At 36.6% G+C, this 24,658-nt stretch overlaps 1 protein-coding gene and 1 pseudogene across 2 annotated transcripts in view; one reads left to right on the plus strand and one right to left on the minus strand.

Annotated features, from left to right (window-relative positions):
- The window catches only part of LOC105723647 (small ribosomal subunit protein eS4, X isoform-like), a 612,439-nt pseudogene that overhangs the window by 483,814 nt on the left and 103,967 nt on the right, over positions 1-24,658 (plus strand).
- Positions 1-24,658, minus strand: part of HNMT (histamine N-methyltransferase) — a 48,762-nt gene that overhangs the window by 19,592 nt on the left and 4,512 nt on the right. For both annotated transcript variants that reach the window (XM_012461807.2, XM_021668943.2), the window contains one exon: positions 22,696-22,748. In XM_012461807.2, coding sequence (XP_012317230.1) covers positions 22,696-22,748 — 53 coding nt within the window. The remainder of the gene's footprint in view (positions 1-22,695; positions 22,749-24,658) is intronic.

Genomic DNA, 24,658 nt, shown 5'->3' on the forward strand with positions numbered 1-24,658 from the left:
AGTAGGAATGCTGTATAGGATGTCTGAGAACCCCTGTTGGAAGGTCTCACCCAGCTGGGTGGCATGGGGGACAGGACCTGTTTAACAAACACTTTGTCCCTTGATGGAGGAGTTGTGCCTCACTGAGGGGGAATCCACTTGTCTGGGCTGCTCGGATTCCTCAGAACTACCAGGAGGAAAGGCTAAGTCTGCTGGTCCACAGATACTGAGACCATGCCTCCCTGTAGGGTCTCAGGTCCAGGGAGATCCGGGTTCTGTCCTTGAGCCTCTGGCTGTGGGGTAGCCTCACCCAATGAGGAAGGATGGATGGGTCAGAGTCAGACCTGAAGAAGCACTGTGGTCACAGACTGCCACACCTTGTGTATTGGACTGTGGGGGATGAGTCTTGGGACCAAGCCGTCCAGCCTCCCTGGCTCCAGCAAAGGAAAAGCACAGCCTGAGGCTATAGAGATGGATGCTGCCCTTCCCCTGCCCAGAGAGCTTAACCTGCATTTGGTAAATGCAAGTTGAGTGCTGGCTGCTGCCCCTTCCACAAGGAGCTCAAATGGCTTAGACAGCAGGCAGCCCCACAGCCAGTGCTGGCCACCCTTACCCCGAGGAATTCTGTAGGCTTAAGCAGATTCCTTCAGACTGAGAGGCTAAGAATCTGTGCATTCCTGGATTGGGATGCTAGTCCCTGGCGGTGTGGGTTCGGGAGTGGTATCTTCCAATCTGTGGGTTGCACAGTTCCATGGAGAAAGCTCATTTCCCTGGCTGGGTAGCATGCTCACTCACCACCTCCCATGGCTGGGGGGAGAGGCTCCCCCACTCCATGTGGCTGTCAGATGGGCTGCCGCACCACCACACTGTTCTTCTTTCCATGGTTCATGCCAGCCTCCTAGTCAGTTTTGATGAGAGAATCTGGATACCTTGGTTGCTGGTGAAGGATTTACAAGCTTATTATGGTTTCTTCAATGGGAGCCTCTGTATGCTGCTGTTTCTAGTGGGCCATTTTGGCCCTTCCCTGTGTTATTTTTGTAATAGGTATTAGTATTTCTTATTGTGATATATATGTAAGAAATAATACAATTATCTATATCTAGCTGTATAAATACTTATCTCTACATACATACAAGTATATTTGTAGATATGCATGTATATGCATATATCAATATGGTATGATTTTATTATATATATATATATATATATATATATATTAGTTTTTATCTATGGCTCCTGGCTTATGATTCCCATAGCCCTTGTTAATAGTCTTTTGTTATAACGTTATAGTGTTTTTGGCCTCAGGAGCACAACTCAGAAAACCTTTCACCTACCCAAGGCAGGACTATAACATTTTCCCACCTGTCTGATTGAAGGTCATAAGACCTCATTTCAGAGGAGGTCCTGTCCCACATCCTAGAGGAATTGATGTTGCACAGAAAGGTTAAGAAGAATCTGAACAGACAGGCCTCACTGGGTCTCCCCACTCAGTCTATCAGCATTAGATTATAATCTTTTTGTCCAATCACATTACTACATGGTTGTCTGTGTTTCAGTCATGCTTACCCAATGAAGTTTTCATAAAAGGCCCAAGAGAATAGGATTTGAAGAGCTTCCAGATAGTGAACATGTGTAGGTTCCAGGTGGGGGGCATATCTAAGCAGAGCATGAAAGCTCTGGTTACCTTCTCTCGTATCTCGCTCTATGCCTATCTTCATCTGTAGCCTTTGTAATATCATTTATAGTAAACCAGCATATGTGAGTCAGTTTCCCTGAGTTCTGTGAACCACTTTAGCAAATTAATCAAATCCAAAGAGTAGGGGTGGAAACTTCGACCTGAAGCTGACTGCTCAGAAGTTCTAGAGGCCCAAACTTGTAACTGGTGTCTGTAAAGGGGACAGCCTGAAGAACTGAGGGATCTCAACCTGTGGGATCTGACATTATTTTCAGGGAGATAGCATCAGAACTGAATGGAATTAGAAGATACCTAGTGGTATCTGCTGCTTTGTGGTGGGAGAAAAAAAAAACCTCATACATTTGGTCACAGAAGTCTTCTGTGCTGATTGTTGTGGTGTGAGAGCAGAGGAAAAAGTTTGAGCTTTTCCCTCAGAATATGTACATATGTATGTAGATATATCCATAAGATATAAAATCATAAAATAAAATATTTCTTGGCATTATGTTCTACATGATTTGATTTTCAGTATCCTCAGAAATAGGAGACATTTATTTTTTAAAAAGTGATTTATACCCATAATCTCCAACATAATGCTGAAAGAGAAGAACAAAGTTGGAGAACTGACACTACCTGACTTCAAGACTTACTCTAAAGCTATATTAATCAAAACAGCCTGATATTGGCAAAAGAATAGATAAATAGATCAGTGGAAAAGAATACAGGGACCAGAAATAGACCTACATAAATATAGTCAACTGATCTTTGACAAAGGAGCAAAGGCAATACAATGGAGCAAAGATAGTCTTTCAACAGATAGTGCTGGAACAACTGGATACCCACCTGCAAAAAAATAAATCTAGACATGAACCTTACATCCTTCACAAAAATCAACTCAAAATGAATTATAGAACTATGTGTAAATTAGGAAACTATAAAATTCCTAAAATATAACATAGAGGAAAACCTAGATGACCTTGGGAATGGCGATGACTTTTCAAATAGAAACCAAAGGCATGATCTATGAAGTAAATAATTAATATGCTTAAATTCATTAATATTAAAAGCTTCTGCTATACAAAAGACAATGTGAAGAGAATGAGATGACAAGCATGAAAAGAAAATAATGGAAAAGAACATATCTGACAAGTAACTATTATCCAGAATATACAAAGAACTCTTAAAACTCAACAATAAGAAAACAACCAACCCAATTAACAATTGGACCAAAGATCTAAACACCTCACCGAAGAAGATATACAGATGACAAATAAATATATGAAAAGATGTTTCATATCATATGCCATCAACGAAATCCAAATTAAAACATTAACGAAACACCACTACACACCTGGAAGGGCCAAAACCCAGAACACTAATGACAACAAATGCTGGCAAAGTTGTGGAGCAACAGGAACTCTCATCACTGCTGGTGGGAAGGCTGAATTTTGGGCCACTTTGGGGTACAGTTTGGCAGTTTCTTTAAAAACTATGCATAATCTTACCATATGATTGAGTAATCAAGCTCCTTGGTTTCTACCCAAAGGAGTTGAAAACTTATAGTCACAAAAAAGTCTGCACATAGGTGTTTGTTAGCTTTATCCACAAGTGCCAAAGCTTGGAAGTAACCAAGATGTGTCCTTCAGGCCTGGCGCAGTGGCTCACGCCTATAATCTCAGCACTTTGGGAGGCCGAGGCAGGTGGATCACAAGGTCAAGAGATCGAGACCATCCTGGTCAACAAGATGAGTCTCTACTAAAAATACAAAAAAATTAGCTGGGCATGGTGGTGCACGCCTGTAGTTCCAGCTACTCGGGAGGCTGAGGCAGGAGAATTGCTTGAACCCAGGAGGCGGAGGTTGTGGTGAGCCGAGATCGTGCCATTGCACTCCAGTCTGGGTAACAACAGCGAAACTCCGTCCCAAAAAAAAAAAAAAAAAAAAAAAAGATGTGTCCTTCAGCATATAAACTGATAAGTAAAAGAACAAGCAAACAACAACGACAACAAAAAACCTGTGGTACATGCAGACAATAGACTATCATTCAGTGCTAGAAAGAAATGAGTTACTAAGCCATGAAAAGAGATGGAAGAAATTTAAATGCATATTACTAAGTGAAGGGAGCCTGAAAAGGCTACATTCTGTATGATTCCAACTAGATGACATTCTGGAAAAGACAAAATCATGGATACAATGAATAGATCAGTGGTTGCCAGGGACTGAGGTGTGGAGGTAAAGGGGTGGAGCATAGATGATTTTGGGGCTGGTGAAACTACTCTGTGTAATACTATAATGGTGAATAGATGTCATTATACATTTGTTTAAACCCATAGAACATAACAACAAAAGTAAACCTTAAAGTAAACTATGAGCTTCTAGTAATTCTGATGTATCAGTGTATATTTATCAATTGTAGCAAATTGTAATTCTGGTAGGGAATATATATAATGGGGAGACCGTGCATGCGTGAGAGCAGGGGTTGTATGGGAAATCTCTGTACCTTGCTGTCAATTTACCTGCAAACCCAAAACTGCTCTAAAAAAATCTTTCTTTGAAATAAAACAATGATGACCAAAAAGATTTTTTTTTTGAGACAGAGTCTTGCTCTATTGCCCAGGCTGGAGTACAGTGACACAATTTTGGCTCACTGCAACTTCTGCCTCTCAGGTTCAAGTGATTCTCCTACCTCCGCCTCCAGAGTAGCTGAGATTATAGACATGTGTCACCACGTCCAGCTAATTTTTGTATTTTTAAGTAGAGATGGGGTTTCACCATGTTGGCCGGTCTGGTCTTGAACTCTTGACCTCAGGTGATCTGCCCAACTCAGCCTCCCAAAGTGCTGGGATTACAGGTGTGAGCCACCACACCCAGTCAACAAAAAGATTTATATAAATCTTTTCCCTACAAAAAAAAGATGGGTGGTCAATAGTTCAGCTTTATCACATTATAGTCTAGTTTAACCATTTAACATTTAGTTTTAAGTATTATCTTTTCTTGAAACATTCACCGATGCTGTTTGCTATCCATCACCACTCAAAGTTTCTTTTCCTTTTATCTTCTTTTCCTGGTCATCAAGAAGTTTACTTTCCTATTCTATCCCTATTAGCAATGCACTTATTCAGGCCAAAATTATTCATCTTTTGGAATACTGTAATAATGTAAGGTCAGCCTACTTCTGGACTTGTCTTCCTCAAAGCCCTTACCATGACAACCATTTTAAACCCTGCTAAGCAAACTCATCGCTTTCCTGCTTAAGAATTTTCTAGTGACTATAAATTGGACCAAGGTCAAGCTGCTCCACTAAATATCTGGCATGGGTCCCTATTCTCATTTCTCACAGTTTTATATTCTGTAATTTTTGGCTCCAGGAGCCCTGAATTGCTTGCATTCTACCCTCTTTCCTTTATATACCATCCTCTCCCATGCTTTCTCCTCTGCCTAAAAAGTTCTCCCTCACTTCTTCACTTCAACTAGCTAACTCCTATACATCTAAAACTCTACCACTCATAACCAATGATCTTACGGGTCTTTCCCACAGAGCCCAGAAGCAGCATGAGAATCCTCCAGACACTAACTACCCATCAATTGACTGGAGTTGACAACACAGATAAAATACACTTATCTTTCCTCATCTAAATTATTGCTTTTCTTCGTTTATATGATGTATTAGCAAAGGCTTGGTTCCAACAAGTTTGTTAAAAATAATTAAGGACTCTTAAATGTTGAACTGAATGACTGAGCTGGTTTGATCATTAATCATTGCAAGCATATGAGGGGTTATTATACCCTATAGAACCATAAGCCATCAGTATAAGAGATCAAAGAAAAAATAAAAGGAAGGTGGCCATTTGTCCTTTCTAACTGAATTCTTCTGAGAAGGAGACACAGTGTTATGAATATGTTTTAATATCATGTATGAATTACTCTACAAATGCTTTCAGAAAGAACACAAGCCAAACAAATGTGCCAAAATAATGGCAGAAAGTAAACTAGACGTGAGTTGAAATAATTCAGAAAGTCTCAATAAATTCAGGCATAAGTGAAAGAAATATGGAAGGCAACATTCTACTTTTATTGTACATTGCAAAACTTTCTGGGAATCTTAACTTCGAGATCTAAAAAATGGCATTTATGGGGAGTAGGGCAATACATGCTCAGCTTATAGTCAGTCTCTTCCCACATGTGACTCTTCATGACCATTGTTTGGTCATAACTCTGTTAATTGAGGACTACTTATTTCTCACCTCAAAAGGCCTTTAGATACATACACATCAACAGCTGTTTGGGTTAAGGAAAGCCCTATTAAGAAATGACATGAAATGTTTCTTTCCAAAGAAACAAAGTCTACAGCATTTCCTGTGACAAATAGAGAAATAATTTTATTATCAAAATAATTTTGATAATTAAACTTCAATTCAAACATATCATACATATTTTCTTTCTTTTTTCTTTTCTGCCCTTTTGTGGATAGCAAGGTAAATTAATGATTTTTCAATCTGTGCTTGTGATGATGTAACTGATTTTCTCAGTTGATCCATGTATTTAATTTTAGCAAAGTTGGACAAATCCAAGTATGTATCAGCATAAATCAATGGGATACAGAGCACTTCATTTCAGTATATAATGTTTATAAAGATACACACCAAATTAAAATCTGGGGTTATCTAAAGGTGAAAATTCTATCCTTTTTAAATTCTATCACCTTTAGATAACCCTTAATTTTAATTTGATACATATATTTACATGATTTTAAGTCTTTTTAAAATCTATAATTTGAAATATTTCTACAAAAATTTACTCAAATTAATTATTTTCAAAGTGTTCATCTCCCAATTAGAAAAACTTTCGATTATTACTTTTACTTGTCATCTCTACTGGGTCATGGGGTGCTCAGATATTAGGTTCAACACGGTTCTGAATGTGTCTATGAGTGTGTTTCTGATTAGATTAATGTTTGAATTGGTAGACTGAGTAAAGCAGACTGCCCTCCCTCATCCAATCAATCCAAGACCAGAAGAGAACAACTTGAGCTGGAAATGGTCATTTCTGGCCTTCAGACTCAGACTGAAATATCAGCTCTTGTTGAGTGTCAAGCCTTCAAGCCTGCTGGCTTTGAGACTACAACTTAGTAGTAGTTGGACTCTCCTGGGTCTCCAGCCTACCAACTGCAGATCTTGGGACTTGCCAGCCTTCACAATCACGTGAGTTAATTTGTTACCTTACATACAAAAGTATACATATATAATTATATATGTACATATATAATCTTATTGGTTCTGTTTCTCTAGAGAACCCTGACTAATTACTACAGGTCTAAATTTATTGTTATTACTTTATATGCAAATGATTATCCGAAAGGAATTTGCTAATATATATGAAGCAACTCAAATTAGCAACAATTTGATCTTTAGCTTACTGTAGTTATTTAACCTCTCTATGCTAATGACCATATTTACCACTAACACTAGTACCACATGTACCACTAAGTATCTAATTAAATATCTTTAAGGAAGGGATACTTTATAATGTGAGTTGTTCTCTCACATACTGGAAACTTACATTTGGTTTTATAAAATCATGAGTATTTGATTTTATAGGGCATGGCTGTGTTATAGTAAATGTTAGTATACTGAAGGCGTGACTATACTTTAGATTATATGTGAACTTTATCTGGTGACTCAAAGAACTGTTCTTCTGAGTGGGAGACTTTCTGTTCTGGGTAAGTGCACTAGTAAAAGAGGCTATAAAATGAAATTTTTATTGCTTAAAAATGTGGATAAGTAGGTAGACCGCTGGTTAGGTGGATGCATGAATGTGTAGACAGACTCACAGACTGCTACTAGTAAGATAGTTACTTGGATGACTAGAAGAATAAAAGTATGTAGGAAAGAGAGAAGTCACAACTTGGAAAAACAGGTTTTCTAGGTGCTCTGCTATGACATTTTAAAAAGGACATTTAAAGGGTAGGATATGAAGATAGGCTGGAAAGAAATCCCTAACAAAAGCTCTACCAACCCTCTACTCTTTAGCACATTGTGTGAAATCCTGTTCTTAGAACATGGCTTTAAATTTAACATAAACTTCTACTTGCATTGTTGATAGACATACATTTTTGCTATTTGAGATCCCAAAGCAGTCAAGGGATGGAGTTGTAGTGGTTTTATGCATTCTTATCCTTTTTTAGTTTTCTTTTTTTTTATTATTCCTATGGCACTGCCTTTGCACACACCAATTTTGTCCATGCACATTTTAGGCAGATAGTGAGAAGTTGAGTCTTACGTGTCATGTCTCTTCTTTCTTAAACTGATTGGCCATTACAAAATTATAATCCTGGTTTGCTACTATTCACAGACAGAGAATAGAACTTCATGACGTGATTGCTGGTATATCGAATGTTTTATTAATCACATAATGATTATAATTAACTCATGCCAGCCCTAGCCATCTTGGAGTGTAGTGTCCTCTGTTTCCCCTTCCTTCCCATTCAGGCTTGGCTACGCAATATTAGAAATGACAGTTTTACTCTGTAGTAGCTGCCCGTGATGACAGAAAGATTTTTCCACGAAGTTTGCTATCTTCCTGGGCTTCACCCACCATGGAACCCAGATATTCTGTACTATCAGATCTCTAAATTGAAAATGGATTGTCCAATCCTTTTTTTATTTACCCTTATATTGCTGCCAGAATTCTGCATACTTTTCTAGGGTATTTAAATCTCTCCTGAGCTCATTTGCTCATCTACAAAAGGGGAAAATACAACTCATAGTTGCTCCTTACATCATATGGTAACTTTTAAAAAATGTTATTTTTATGAATTTGTTAAGCTTAATTTTCATATGTCAAACTTATAAACAATCTTCAACTGTAAAATCAGGACAACTGCTAAGTATAATTACCTCAAAAACTTAATTCCAAATATTTACTTATTGTTCAGATTTCGAGATAACCAACAAGTACCAAAAATCAAAGCCTGAGACTAGTTTGGGAATTTTGCATGCTACAATGCCTTTCTTTCAATCATACATTCCTAAGAATTCATTATATACCAGGAAATGCCCACCGAAGGCTTATAGAGATAATTTCTTAAAAAGTTAATAGGCACATTGACATTGCTCAAACTCATTAGTAATCGAAGAGCTGAAAATCAAAATGGCAATACAATATTATCTTATGATTGTTGGACTTGCAAAACATCAGAAAGCTAAGGAATGCTAAGTGATGTCAGGGATAGTCAGATAGAGGAAATTTCATCCAGGCCACTGAGAATATAGATTGGTGCAGCCACTATGGAGACTAATTGGTAACATTTATTCAAATTAAACACATGCATAACCTATGACCCAGAAGTTCTGAATTTAGAATGTAATAAAAATGCATAATCCAAAGAAATTCTCACATAGGTAGATAAGGAGATATTGAAGTATGTTCACTACAGCATTGCTGGGACCAGACAGGGGTTGGATGGAAGGCCATAAGGCAGAAAAACTGTGGTGGATGCACAACACTCAGCATTCTGTAACAGTCAGAATCCATAGATCGGGCCAATACTTAGCAACACAGGTAATCTTCAGGGTATAGTACTCAGTGACAGTGCATGAAAGAGTATTATATCGAGGGAAACCAGAATAGATCACCTCGACATCTGCCTCTTTGACAAGAAAATTATTTTTGAGCTAAAGGCAATTAAGCAGCAGCAAATAGAGGGAAAGTTTTCCCTATCCTCCTGATTTTTTGCCTAAAGGCAGGATATAAATTCTCCTGTACTGGAGGCAACTCTAGACTCTTACTGGCCCAGAGATTGCACCATAGGAATCTGCAAACAAATATTACTCGTATTTTCCACCCGTATATTTACCGTCCCATAGTTTCCCACCCTTGGAAGCCTAAAATCATTTTCCTTCATCCTGTCATTTCCCCACAAATTTATCGTTTATTGTTAGAGGTGCTGTATAAGTCAGAGTTCCAAACCACTACTTCAAGTTACTTTTCCTTGGGATTTATCCCATAAGATGAGTGCTGCACGTTAATAAACATGATTGTTTCCCTATTATTAATCTTTTGTTACAGGAGTACATCCCAACTAAGAATTCTTGAGGGTTGAGGAGGAAATTTTTTCCTTCCCTACGATATACATTGTATGTATATTTTTTCTGTTTTGGTTTTTTTGCTGTTGTTTTTTTTTTCCACTCTTGTGTAATTTTCTACCAAACAGAATATGCTGACTTTTTGACTTGGGGAGTTAATGAAAACTGAATTATTAAAAATCTCCTTCTCTGCAAATCTCAATTTTTGGTACCACCCTGTCCTTCAAATCTGCCACAACCATATAATTAATTTCCATGTCTCCATTCTGGGCTATGTTGAGTATTTTACTTAATTTTAAAGTCAGATATTTTTGTGGTTATAATATCCTGCTTTCACACAAGCCATATTTTAAATGCGTCATACTTACATTCAATGAAGGGCATATAATTGAGATATCTGAATGTGGAACTTATAAGTTCAAAAACAAAGAAAAGGAAGTGTCTCATTTTCCAGACAAATATTCTCCACTCCCTTAACTTCAAGGATACGTTTAATAAGATAGCAGAGGAATGTAGTATTTTTAAAAATCCAAACACATTTAATTAAAAATGGAAAAAAAATGTGAAAAGAAAAAATTGAGGCCAGGTGTGGTGGCTCATGCCTGTAATCCCAGCACTTTGGGAGGCCAAGGATGGTGGATCACTTGAGGTCAGGAGTTTGAGACCAGCCTGGCCAACATGGTGGAACTCAGTCTCTACTGAAAATACAAAAATTATCTGGGTATGGTGGTGTGAGCCTGTAATCCCAGCTACTCGGGTGGCTGAGGCATGAGAATCACTTGAGCTTGTGATACAGAGGTTGCAGTGAGCCTAGATCACACCACTGCACTCCAACTTGGGTGACAGAGAAAGACTCTGTCTCAAAAGGGTAATAATAATAAGAAGCAGCAGCCTATAGAGAGACAAAACAACTCAAATTTCTTATTCACCAGAATTATCCTATGCAAATGTGTGGGTCTCTCTGTCCTTTAAATTGCATATGTGCAAAATGGGTATAACATGGCTTATGTTATAGGGTTAGAGGCATTATAAAGATAATAGGTATTATATGGAGATAATTTACCACAGTTCATGATATATAGTGATTACTCGAGAAAGTGAAGCTATTACACATTTATTCAACAAATATTTTTAGCACCTACTAAATATCAGGGTCTAACTATTGGAGACATAGCAATGAATAACACAGGCAGAAACACCTAACTTTTATGGCTGGTGAGAGTCTCACACAGAAAACCAAAGCAACAAAGAAAGAGGGGAAGCTGCAGTGTGGAGGCTTTGCAATTTTTAACTGTCTGGTCAAATAAACTTCATGAAAAGGTGACACTTAAAAGAGGCTGAAGGAAATGAGGAATGAGGGAAATGAAGATTTGCCTTTCTAAACGGGCAGCTCCAAATGGCAACTCAGAAGAGCGCCCATCATGTATCCTCAGGCCTGGCTTGTCTTTCTGAGGGATCCTACACAAAATGAAACACGAATTCTGCTTGTGAACCCTGGAGCTTCCCTGAATGAGAAAATCTGCAGGTCAAGAAAATAGGAGATTAAAGACTGTGGCCATATCTCCTGCCATTCGACTTCAGTCTATTCCTGCTTTATTTCTCATATCAAAATATATATATTATCAGCAAAAAAAATTAATTCTATTACATGCTGCATTAAGATTATTATCATCTTTGTTCCCTCTACTAGAATATCAGGCAGAAAAAAAATTGTTTCTAGGAAGAGCGATTGCTCATATAACTCTGTGCTTGGAGATGAAAAATAATTTCAGCTATGGGTTTGCAGCCAGAGCAAGAACAATCTGATTATACTGCAGTGTGAAAGACAGAGGATTCCTGACAAGATCCTTTTTTTCTTTACTTCTCTCTTTCCCTCTTTAGCTCCCTCCAACCCCCCTGGGTACCTCAGTATTGAAGCTGTTCTGTCTGTATGAAAATATGAGTATAAAATATTAAAATAGCTGTAGAGTTTCAAGAAGGATATTGTAAATATAAATTCTTAGTCCAAAGGGCGTTACCATTTGTTTTCATGTGTCTTCTGGCCCTAGGCCCAGGAAACCTACTGCCTAAGTGCTTTGCAACTACAGGAAGTCTAAGAAAAGTCATGCAAACAAAAGGTTCTGTAAAACACAAACTTAGAGAAAATGCTTCAAAGGGTGCTGAAGACTGATATGTATAGATATTTGATGGAAAACTCAGAAAAGATACATCAAATACTTCAAGAAACAGAGGATAGCCACCATTCTCTTGATCAGCATCATCCTCACCGTCCTCATAGCTAAAGGGTATTCAGTGCTAGTTACTGAGAATCTGTGGGCTTCAAGGAAAAGCTCTGCTAATCTGCAACATAGCTGGGATTGCTCTTTAAGTATTGCACAGGTGTAAAGCTGTTACAGTGAATCAAAATCTTCTGAAGAAAAACTTTCAGGAAAACACACGTGTTTGGGCGGTGCTTTGGGCTTTAGTTACTTAGCTGAAGGAGATAAAAGAGGCCAGGGGGTCTAGTCCTTACCATCATCTCTCATATATAAAATTATAGTTTTGTTTTTTTCTCTCTTTGGCTAAAAATTCATACTGCAGAAAACTTGGGACATAGAGAAAGATAAAAACTAGAAAAGGAATATCTCACTGTTCAATAAAGTAAAAGTGAACATTTTATTGTATTTCTTCCTAAACTTTTATTTTTCTCCATTGATCAAATCGAATTTTTTCTTAGTCTATCTAGATGAGATTATTATGTACCTAAATTATTTTGCCTTTCTCACTTGAGAGTTAAACTATGAATATATCAACATTTATTTTAATGTTTTATTTGTAGTGGCTATACTACATTCTCATAAATGGACATGTGAAATAATTCATTTAATTATAAATCTTTCATATATAATATAAATAAAATAAAAGTATGTATTTATATAAAATACATTTATATTTGTATTTATATATACTTTACATATGTGAATATACACAGATATATGTTTATATGTGAAAATATAATTAAAAAAAGAAAATATAATTTTACATAGTTTGTCTCATATATACATAAACCATACTTTATATATTATATACAATGATATATAATAAATATATACTATATATAACACAATATATATTAACTATACTATATAACATATAAACTATACTATACATTATACAATATACTATATTATATAACATAGTATGCTTATATAGTATACTATATAAGTATATTATATAATATATTGCCAATTATATGTTAAATAATATACAAAATATTACCTGTTATAAACATGTTACCTATTATAATTATATAATATATAGTATTAAGTATATACATATAGTATAATATACAGCATAAACTATACATTATATAAGACTATATTATATAATTATGTAATATATAGTATAGCTTATACTACACAATTATATAATACTATATATAATTATATAATATATAGTATAGTATAGTTAACCTATACACATATAAATCCCTATACTATATAACTATAGTACAGTTAATATACACACATAAATATACATAAAATTAACTATAGTCAGTCTTATATATAGTTTTAGATACTTTGTTATGGTGAGGAGACTAAAAATGAACCATAAATTTTTATGCAAAAATCTTAATCTTTTTAAGTTAATTCCCATACTGAGAATTAATGATTGGAATAAGACTGTTGATCTGTGATGATATTTTTAAAAACAATGATAAACAACAACAAAAAGCCCAAGTACAAGGGTGGCAGATGGTCAGAAAGGATGCAGGCTGGGGAACGGTAGCAGAGTCCTAGTAGCCCTCCTGGACAGGCAAGACCAGTCCAATTGCTGGAGTCCAGGAGACAGGGGGCGGGGAGGCAAGGTGGGATGTCCAGGTGAAAGCGCTGAACCAGTATCTGGGGCTAGGGTAGTATGGAAGAAGAGTAGATGTTCATCAAGAATTTCCATATTTGTAACTACAGCAGGGCCAGGCCAGCGCATATGGGATGAAAATCAGAACTGTTCTTGCTATATAATGCCAAATTACTTTCAGGGAAATTTTAATTTCATATCCTTACCTTTTGCACATGAAAGCTTCCATATCACTGTAGCCTCATCAGTATTATATGTTATTGGCTTTTTAAATCTTTTGAATTATTCTTAGTAAAAACTTAAATTTTTCTTTAAATACATTTTTAATATTTTGAATAATATAGCTAATTAATGAAAATTTTTTTGTCATTTTTCTCAGATTGTTATTCTTAATAGAGAGTCAGCTGAAGGAGACCCAGGCAATTTATCTCAATCCCTGTCATCCCTCAGTCCCCTTCAGTCATATATTACTAGGTTCACCATCTATAAAATGAAGATAACAACAGGTTGCCTACACCAGAGTTGCATGACGGTGTATATTAAATTGCAAAGTTTTATTCAGTGTGACTGTCAAAAGGAAACTTATTGACTAATTAAGAGACTACAGACCAAAAACTGGCACAAAAACTGTCAAGATACAAATTTGTCCTTCAGTAAAATTACAGATAAACACATGCCATGGACTTTTATGTAGATTGTAAATAATCAAAACTGGAAATGGAAAACACTCTAACGTTGACAACAACAGAACAGAATGAGGACCTACTACATTGCTTTTTATCTGTTTTACCTGTACAAGTCCATTGCTGCGTTGTTATTAATTCTAAGGCTTTACAACTAAGTTTATTTGCTTTTTTAAGTACACAGTCATTTAATTTGCAATGATAGCTTTGTCTTCACTCTATTTATTATTCCCTGTTTTGCTGTTTCAAACCTTATTGAATTAGCCAAAACAATCTTGTTTACTCTGCTTTTAATGAGAATGACTCCAGTGTTTTAACACTGTTCCATTCTCCCAAATCTGTAATGTATCTGTCTTTAATGATACCTCTATGTTCACTGAAAGATTTAAATACAATACAATACAATGGGGTAAACTATTTTGGTAAAGTTATATACGAAGAATAGCTTATGTTTTAATCATGTATTTATAAATGCCTTTAACAAAATGATGCCCCAAACTATAACTGTGTTTATGTAAAGTAGTTCTAAATCCTGTAGATTAGTGTATAATCTATATCCTTCTGATAAAGGAGTAACTGCCATTATGCTGCATGTAAGTACATTAGTTTTTACTCTTCAGTTATAAGCAATTAAAATCCATTCCACAAATTACCTGCGGGTCTAGAAACCCTATTAGAATTTCATTTTCTCAATACAACAAACATGGTAATAGCCACACCACTCTGAAAAGAATTCCTACCACCTTTCTAGAAGGTGATTTATAAAACAAGATTTCAAGACTAAATGCATGTTTAATGGCCCAAAGACACAAGAAATCAGTGCCTGAGTCCCTTCCATAACGTATCTGTAAAGTATGTCTCCAACCTATGCTGATACGACTAGAACAACAGATAACACCTTATCTGCCAAGGAATGAAAGCTACTTTCTACTTATGGACTGGTTTGATCATTAACATGCTTTTTATACTGAGCCAAGAAATCACTTTCTGAAGCTTTCAACCATTGGTCTTTGAAGGCAAATATTCTATTGTTTGCCCATCAGAAAAGATATGAAAATGGCAATAGCACAGCCAAGTTCTTTTTTCCTGGCAAAAAAAAAAAAAAAGAAAGAAATCTCAATTCTCTGTATTTTTTCAAGCATTTTAAGTCTGTTGATCTGTACTGTTGGCTTACTATGGATCACTGGTAAACATTAACATTTGCTTCCTGCCACCTCCTAGTTTCTAAACGTGACACACTGGATCTTCCGATTCCTACTTGAATTATATTCATTCTACTACTGTCCAATCAGCTTAAAGTATTAAGCTTCTGTGTTACCTTAACATGTCATTTATGAAAGGAGGCAAGATTAACAATATGTTAAGGTTAGATTTTAAAATAGCCCGTCATTGCTAAGTACCTAATCTCTCTTGTGAAAGGAAAATAAAATCTTGACCTCAAACTCACTATGTTAAAAGGAAAAGTTACAATTGAGAACCGGGTCATGCAAAAACTGCCTTCCCTTTTGTATCTAAACAGATAGGTGCAATGATAGAAGACCATTCTCCAAGGGCCCCCCTCCTTTTACATATAACATGTGGAATCAGTAAGTGCTAATCAAAGCCTCACAAGAAAGTGACCACTTACCTCACTGCCTACCCTCCTTATTTTTTTCTTTCCTCCTCCTCCTGCTGCTCTTCCCTCTTAAAATATTGAAGTCCTCAAACACCTCTTTGGAAAAAGCACAGATCACAGATGCTACTGCAACCTGTGCCTCTTTTTCTCAGTTGCATCCTAAACCTTGGCAAAATAAACCTCTAAATTGATTGAGAGCTGTCTCAGAACTTTCTCCTTTACCAAGTTAAAAATTAACTGTTAAATCTGTTTGGTACAATTTGTTGAACTGCTAAAGTCAAGAGACCTAGGTTTTGTTCTGCCATGATGGCCCCCAGGTTTCCTGTTTGTGAAGTGAGAGTGTTGATGGTCTCTAAATTTTCTTCTAGTTTTCAACCTCTCTAGAAATGCTGGCATCTATATGTTGCAGAACAAAGGAACCATCAAACTGCTCTCAACATATGTCAGAAAAACATATGTCAGAAAAAAATATTATAAGGGTTGATAACACCCGTATTTCATATGTGAGTTGCTTGAGTGAATTAAAAAATTATCTATAAATATATATACAATTATTGCTATAGCAATGGTATAGTGATTGAGTTAGTATACAAAGGTTAATGAAAATAGAAGTAGGAAGCTGGATTAAATGTGATTATTTGAGTTATAGTTCTGTCTAATTCTTAAAAAACTTTCTGGCATTTGAACATAAGAACCAAACAGCAAGACAGATAAAATGATTATCCTGTAAGCAGAGCCCAGAGCAAAGAGAACACATTGCCCATGACTGCTTTCTAGAGCATTTTTTTTAGGTATAAATATATGCACTGTAAATTAATAGAATTCTCTCTTACCAAAAAGAATATGTGTTTCCTTTTTCCCATATACCATCTAGCATGAAGACAACACTCATTAGAAGTTGAAGAATAATGAAGCCCCATCAAAAGGTTTCATTTAAGGAAGTTTCATTTCATTAAAGCTGATGAACCCAAAAGCATATTCTATGAGATTCAGAATATATGCATTACTCTCAAAACCTAAACACAATTGCAGAAATTAACAACATGAATACTTCAAGACCCTGAATAAAGCAATTCTGGGCACTCATTGTGCCTCGTTAAAGCACACAAACTTATATACATAAACATACATGCGTAACTTTATACTTCCCAGTTTGATCTCTGTAAAAGCTATGTAGTCTGTTTTTCTGTTCATGGTTTGTTTTCCTCTTTCTTCCTATTGGATTCATATATTTATTTCATTTTCCTAATATTAGAATGTATAATCTATGGATAACAGTGCTATTTACCAGTTATACTCTATTGATATGGTAGATGACTTAAAGAATTTGCCATTTGTTTCCTTTCTTTTGAATCGTTCAGACCCCCTAATAATTGCTTGGCTTCTAAACTGAAGTGCCAAGCATGTTTTGCAAAAACCTTACATTCTTTCTTAAACTATGAAAACTCTTTCCACACAAACACCAGACTCAAGAGGAGAGGTTAATCGATAGGGCCTATGTGCACCCCTTCCCTGCTTATGTTTCTGGAAAAAAAAATCATATAACCCCCACTCCCAAAAAAACATGAGAATTAAGTGGTATAAAAGTAGCAGTTTCATCTAGGGAGGGTTTTAGCTGGTTTGCTTTTGTATGTTTTTGAAGCATGGTGGGAGAAGTGGTAGCACCATTATGAAGGCTGAGAGAACATTCACATCAAAGCCATGCTTGTATCTACCTGTGCAACCAAGAAAAGAAAGTCGAGGTAGTAAAACCTGTAAACAAAGACAGAAATGGGACCCTATGAAATGCATTACAGGAGCTGAGAACAAGAGACTGAACAAGATCAATGGCTTCATTTGCTAGAAACTGGACTTTTTTTGTTTTGTTTTGTTTTGTTTTTTTAAGAAAGAAAGAAAGAAAAAAATGAAAAAGAGGAAGAAAAAGGAAGAGAAAGAGAGAGAGAGAATGAGAATATTGCTTTCTTGCCCAGGTAGAATGCAGTTTAGTAATGGGTATTGAAAACCTCTTTTATACCAATAATTATACTTGATGTAGACAGGAAGGAATAAGGGAAGAAAATAACAAACAAGCAGCCAACCAATATTTCATTTAAACCTATGAAATGCTATGCGATTACTGAGGAGTGATTTACTTCCAATTATGTAGTCACTTTTGGAATAGGTGTGAGGTGGTAATGTATGTTTTGTGTATTTGAAGTGGAGAGTTCTGTAAATATTTATTAAGTTTACTTGTTCCAGGTCTGAGTTCAAATCCTGAATGTCCTCTTATTGTTACATTGATCCTTTTGCCATTATATAATGTCCTTCTTTGCCTCTTTTGCTCTTTGTTGCTTTAAAGTCTACTTTATCAGAGGCAAGAATTGCATCTCCTGCTTTTTGTTTATTTGTTTATTTTTACTCTCTGATTGGTTGATAAATCTTCCTCCTTCTCTTTGTTTTGAGTCTTTGTGTATCGTTGCATGTGAGATGGGTCTGGATGCAGCATACCGATGGGTTTTGACTTTTTATCCTATTAGAATATATATATAGGTTTAATACTGGCATTTGATGCTAGCTGGCTGTTTTGCCCATTAGTTAGTGTAAATTTTTCATTGTGTTAATGCTCTTTGCTTTTTGATATATTTTTGGAAAGGCTGATATTGGTTGTTCATTTATATGTATAGTGCTTCTTTCAGAAGCTCTTGTAAAGCAGGCCTGGTGGTGGTGAAGTCTCTAAGTGCTTGTTTGTTTGCAAAAGATTTAATTTTTCCTTCGATTATAAAGCTTAGTTTGGCTGGATAGGAAATTCTGGGTTGGAAGTTCCTTTCTTTAAGGATGTTAAATATTGGTCCCCACTCTTTTCTGGCTTGTAGGGTTTCTGCTGAGAAATCTGCTGTAAGTCAGATAGGTTTCCCTTTATGGGTAACCTGACCTTTCTCTCTGGCTGCCCTTAGTATTTTCTCCTTCATTTCAACCCTAATAAATCTGGCAATTACGTGCCTTGGGGTTGGTCTTCTTGAAGAATATCTTTGTGGTGTTCTCTGTATTACCTGGAGTTGACTATTACCCTGCCTTGCCAGGTTGGGAAAGTTTTCCTGAATGATATCCTGAAGAGTATTTTCCAACTTGGATTCATTCTCTTCGTCACATTCAGGTACACCTATCAAACGTAAATTAGGTCTTTTCACATAGTCCCATATTTCCTGGAGACTTTGCTCATTCCTTTTATCCTTTTTTTCTCCATTCTTGTCTTCTCGTTTCATTTCACTGAGCTGGTCCTCGACATCTGATATCCTTTCTTCTGCTTGATCAATTCGACTGTTTAAACTTGTGCATGCTTCGCGAAGTTCTTGTGTTGTGTTTTTCAGCTCCATCAATTCACTTATATTCTTCTCTAAATTGTCCATTCTCGTTAACATTTCGTCAAACCTTTTTTCAAGGTTCTTAGTTTCTTTGCATTGGGTTAGAACAAGTTCTTTTAATTCACAGAAGTTTCTCATCACCCACGTTTTGAAACCTGCTTCTGTTATTGGAACACACTCATAATCTATTAAGCCTTGTTCCATTACTGATGAGGAATTGCGATCCCCTGTAGAGGGAGAGGCATTCTGATTTTGAGTATTCTCTGCCTTTTTACGCTGGTTTCTTCCCTTCATTATATATTTATCCATATGTCGTCTTTGTAATTACCGACTTTCTAACTAGGTCTCTGAGCTGACGTCCAACTTGTTGATTCCCAGTGCCGAAATCTGAGCAATCCACTGTGCCAGCCAAAATAGCGGTGTTAAGATTGATGGTGCTTTTCTGCCCGGAAATCTCCAGACTCTGCACCAAGAACTGGCACACTAAGGTGCCAGCAAAACCGCCATGCCGGCCACAAGAGTCGCCCCGGCGACCCGTGGGGCTCCTCTGCTGGGAATCTCCTAGTCCATGAGCAACAAATATTCATCTGAAAGTGTGGTGTCCTCTCGTTCTCTGTGCTTTCACTGGGAATTACGAGCCTGAGCTGCTAGTGATCAGCCATCTTGGATCTCCAAGATCTAGAAACTGGAGTTAATGACTGATTTGGAAGGATACTGACGTCATGGGATGATATAAAACTCTCAGGCACCCTGTAGTTTATAGAATATGTGGGGACACCGTTTCTCTAAAACAGGAATAGAAAGTTCCTTGCTGTAGAGTAATGTATTGTTCTGCATAATGCTTGCAGTCAGGCTATAATAGGTGGTTAGATAACCATCACTGTGAGCACTCAAACTAACTGAAGTAGCATGTCCTTTCCCCTCAAAACATTGCTCTTTCAAGCAATGGACATCTAGACCTAAGGATTTTAAATGCATTGCTTTTGATTTCATATAACTTACTTGGGTAGTGAAAGCTGAGTCTCCACAGCTTGAATTTTTCTTGGAGTTTTTCCTTACATTTCTGATTTAGTTCTTATGGAAAGTGACCTTAAAGGGCACTCACATTCTCCCCAAGGCAGAGCTTGTTACTACTACAATGTTAGGTTCTGTCAGAAGAACTCCAAGAGTTGCTCCCTTTATTTTGTTAAGTTCTCTATATTAGCTTCTATGTGCACCCTTACGTAAGGAATCACTGTGCAGGCCAAATGTTCCTTTCTCTAGATAGCTTATAAGCATCTGGATAAATTTGCATTAGAAATTCAATTAACTTTATATTAAAAGGTCAATTAACTTGGCCATGATAGAGATTGTTTTTAATTACTTTTTCTTGTAGGGCTTCTCTTCTTGTCCAAGCACAAGTGACACTATCAAATGACAGTCTCATTGCCCGTTGGTTGCCTGAAACTCATATGCAAAACACACAGGAAATAACTGTCTTGGTTAAATGAATTAATAAGACGTTCTTTGGGCAATTCATCACTATTATAATTTGGAGGACTTAAAGTATCCATAAGCAATAATAAAGTATTTTAGCTTAAACACTCTCTATGATATTGTTCATGACAATCCCCTTCATTATCTGTCTTTGTTGGTTTCTATTTTCTTGGTGAAATATGATAATAAAGTAAAATGATTTTAAGGATTAGTTCCTATTACACTATATGACAGTGTATGTATTAAAAAATGAACAAATAACGACATTAAAAATCATTGATCTTGGCCGGACGTGGTGGTTTGTGCCTGTAATCCCAGCACTTTGGGAGGCCTAATCACCTGAGGTCAGGAGTTTGAGATCAGCCTGGCCAGCATGGTGAAACCTCGTCTCTACCAAAAAATACCAAAATTAGCCAGGCGTGGTGGCGGGCACCTGTAATCGCAGCTACTCAGGAGGCTGAGGCAGGGAGAATTGCTTGAACTCAGGCGGAGGTTGCAGTGAGCCAAGATTGTTCCACTGCACTCTAGCCTGGGTGACAGAGCAAGACTGTCTCAAAACAAAACAAAACAAAACAAAACAACTCAGTGATCTCATTTAATTAGAGGGCTCTTAGTTAACTTTGTGTTAATATGAGCCACAACTCAACTCATTCATGGAGCACTAGAACACTTACACTTAAGAGATTAAAGGGATTACCACTTGGCATTAAGTTACATATAACGATAGTGTCCACTTGATACCAAGTTGTATCCATTACTGAATTATCACTCAGACAAAAGAACATAACTAAAGATAAATATATAAATAATATGTCTACATATTTTGTATATTAATGTGTTAACCCAAACTTCCAGATGACTAGCAACTTAAAAATAAAGGAAACACTGTTCAGGAGTTGGTATGAGGAAAAGTCCTGAGATGAAACTTTCTATTTCACTTTTGCAGAAGGGAATAGCCTTCACCCTCCAGGAGCAATAAGAATGTCCTAAGCACTTTGAAAATGTTACCTATATCACTCTCACTACAACCTTATGAGATAAAATTCATTGTTCCATTTTACTGATGCTTCAGCCAAGATGATACAGTTCATTGGAGGCAGAGTTACCTGTGTCCATCTACTTTTCCAGACTTTCAATTTTCCCCTAGAATAAAAGTGCTGGACCTAAAAGTAATGAGATTAGAAAAGGGTGTTTTATTAGTCTCTTTTCTTTTGTCTGAGTGATAGTTCAGTAATGGTTACAGCTTGGTATCAAGTGGACACTATTGCCACTTGTAACTTAATGCCAAGTGGTAATCCCTTGAATCTCTTAAGTAGTCTAGTGCCCCATGAATGAGTTGAATTGTGGCTCATATTAAGACAAAGATAACTAAGCACCCTATAAAAGGGGTGCCTAGGAGTGTTCTGAATGCTAGAGGTAATTCTAAGCTTCAGTTTTGGAACTGAGTAAGAGGAAGGGAACAGCTTAGGCCCGTGCCACTCAAAGAATGGGGCCACAGGAATGTAAATTAACTATGATGTCATTGAGCATATTTTTTCCCCATGGTGAGAATTTCTCAATGAAAAAAGCTGGGCATCAGTTTATATTCCAGTGCACATTTCTAATTTCACATGGACCAAAAACAGTTTGAAACCAGTGACCAATCCATGAACAAGGCTTTAAGTGACACAAGCTTAAGGAACTTCTTATGGAATTTTCCTTTTCTGTGAATACTTAAATCATTTTGAATAAGAGTTTTCCTTAAAGTTATCCTATTTGATTTTTCATTTATCAAAAGAATAAGTCACATCCTTTATTCGCAATAGAGATAGTAATGAAGGTGAATGTCCTAAACCTTCTAAATCTATGAGGGCATTAATCTTAGTTGAAGTAATATGTCTAGTTTCAATAAGCTGATCTCTTCCAAAAGCAAAAAAAAAAAAATTTCCTAAAAAAATGAACAATATTGCCATCATACAGCATGATGTTTGAAGTGAAATACAAACTTTAAAAATATATTATTCATACCTGCACCTCCGCCTATGCTTAGAATCTTAATTTCTGATTTTGTGTCTCCGATCCTGAAAGAAAAAAATTATGTAGTTTTAGAAAAATATGTTAGGTGCTTTGTGAAATCTGATTATCTAGTCTAGTTGCAGAGAACAGACAGACTAAGAATACAATGAATGAAAACTAGGCCAACATGGAAGGTCCCAATTATATCAGCAGTTATATTGCAATCTTTAGAGTATATTTCAAAATATAGGTTTTATTCATTAACAATCTTGAACTAGGAGACTTGGAAATGGCAGTATGAATATCTCAGGGGTGGAAAATGCCATTTGTTTGGAGAACAAGAATAGAAAACGTGGAGTTTTGAGTCTGGTCATATAATAAGCCACTCATTGTAGATAAAGGAAAGGCTCAGGTGGTTCCCACTGTCTCTATAATGTCTACCTTCTTTTGTCCTTTTATTTTTTAACCTTCCTTTTAATGAACAAATGTTTATTAAAAGTGTATTATGTGTATTCTGTCCTAGGAATTAAAAAAGTAGTTATCATTTTGCTCTCAAAATGAAATTGGTGATAATAAAGCCCTGAATTGTGGCTCAGGTACTAGGAACAGAGTGGAGTAGATATATTGGGAAATAAGCCAGTAGGACTTGCTGTTAGATTGATGTGAAGAGGTCAGAAAAAAATACGAGTGCGCAATGACTTCCCTGTTTCAGGCTTGGATGACTGGGCAAAGGATGATGCCAAAACAGAAGCTGAAGAATGTAGTTTGGCAGTAAGTTTATGTTTTCTCAGGGCTTTAAAAAAAATAAATATGAATTCAGCAGATGTTTGGATTTGCAAGATTTAAGCTGAGAGGAGAGAAATCAGGGTCAACGATGTATTCTGGAGAATTATCATCATAAAGTAATGGTCGATGCTAGCAGAGCAGATTCCGTCATCCAAAGATACTGCCAAGTTAGAGTAGTAGTGGATGGTGATGCAATACCAGCTTCTAAAGATCACCGGATTGTGAAGAATACACAAAGGAGACAGAGAAGAAAAGAAATAAAGAACAGAAAGGTACTGGGATAAGTGGAGGCAGAGAAAGCCCTTTGTCATGGCAAAAGCAGCAGAGTATACTGCTTAGAAAAGGAAAAATCTCCATCAAATTTGGTAGTATAAGTGTCTTTAATAGTAGCAGTTTTGAAAAAAGAGTGAGGACTGAAGTCAGATGGCAATGGGATTAAAAGTGAGCTCAAAAATGAGGAGGCAGATTTAGAGTCTGTCGAAACGGATGAAAGAGAGAAGAAAAAGAGATGACAGCTATAGGGGAAACATGAAGGGGAAAGGATGCTGTTTGTGTTTTTGGACTGTGGGATGGTAAACAAATCTGTGTTTTGTCTACAATGCAAGAGCATGCACAGTCACAGGATCGGGATAAAGGTTGGAATAAGGTTCTGAAGGAATTTTGCGAAGTCTGTGGTCAAGAACACCCATAAATGAGTTGCCTTCTTCAGTTCTAATTATCTTCCAACTCATAATCCTGAGTCCTAACATACCCATTTCTATCTAAACCTTTTGTTCATTCGTTAAAATGCTTGCGTCTATGATACCATAAGGAGGCTATGAAGCAGAGCACCCAAGTTGAAATCCCAGGTTACTGATATGTTACCTTGAGCAAGTTATTTTTCATCTCTGTGAAATAAGTTAATAATACCACCTATCTTGCAGGATGATGATGATGATTATTATTATTATTTGAGATGGAATCTTGCTCTGTCACAACGCTGAAGTGCAGTGGTGCAATCTTGGCTCACTGCACACTCCGTCTCCTGGGTACAAGTGACTCTCCAGCCTCAGCCTCCCGAGTATGACTCTCCAGCCTCAGCCTCCCAAGTAGCTGGAATTACAGGCAGGTGCCATTGGGTCCAGCTAATTTTTTGTATTTTTAGTAGATGAAGGGTTTCACTATGTTCGCCAGGATGGTCTCTGTCTCC

The sequence above is a fragment of the Aotus nancymaae genome, unplaced genomic scaffold, assembly GCF_030222135.1.
Source record: "Aotus nancymaae isolate 86718 unplaced genomic scaffold, 86718_ANA_hifiasm-v0.15.2.pri h1tg000029l, whole genome shotgun sequence".
NCBI lineage: Eukaryota > Metazoa > Chordata > Mammalia > Primates > Aotidae > Aotus > Aotus nancymaae.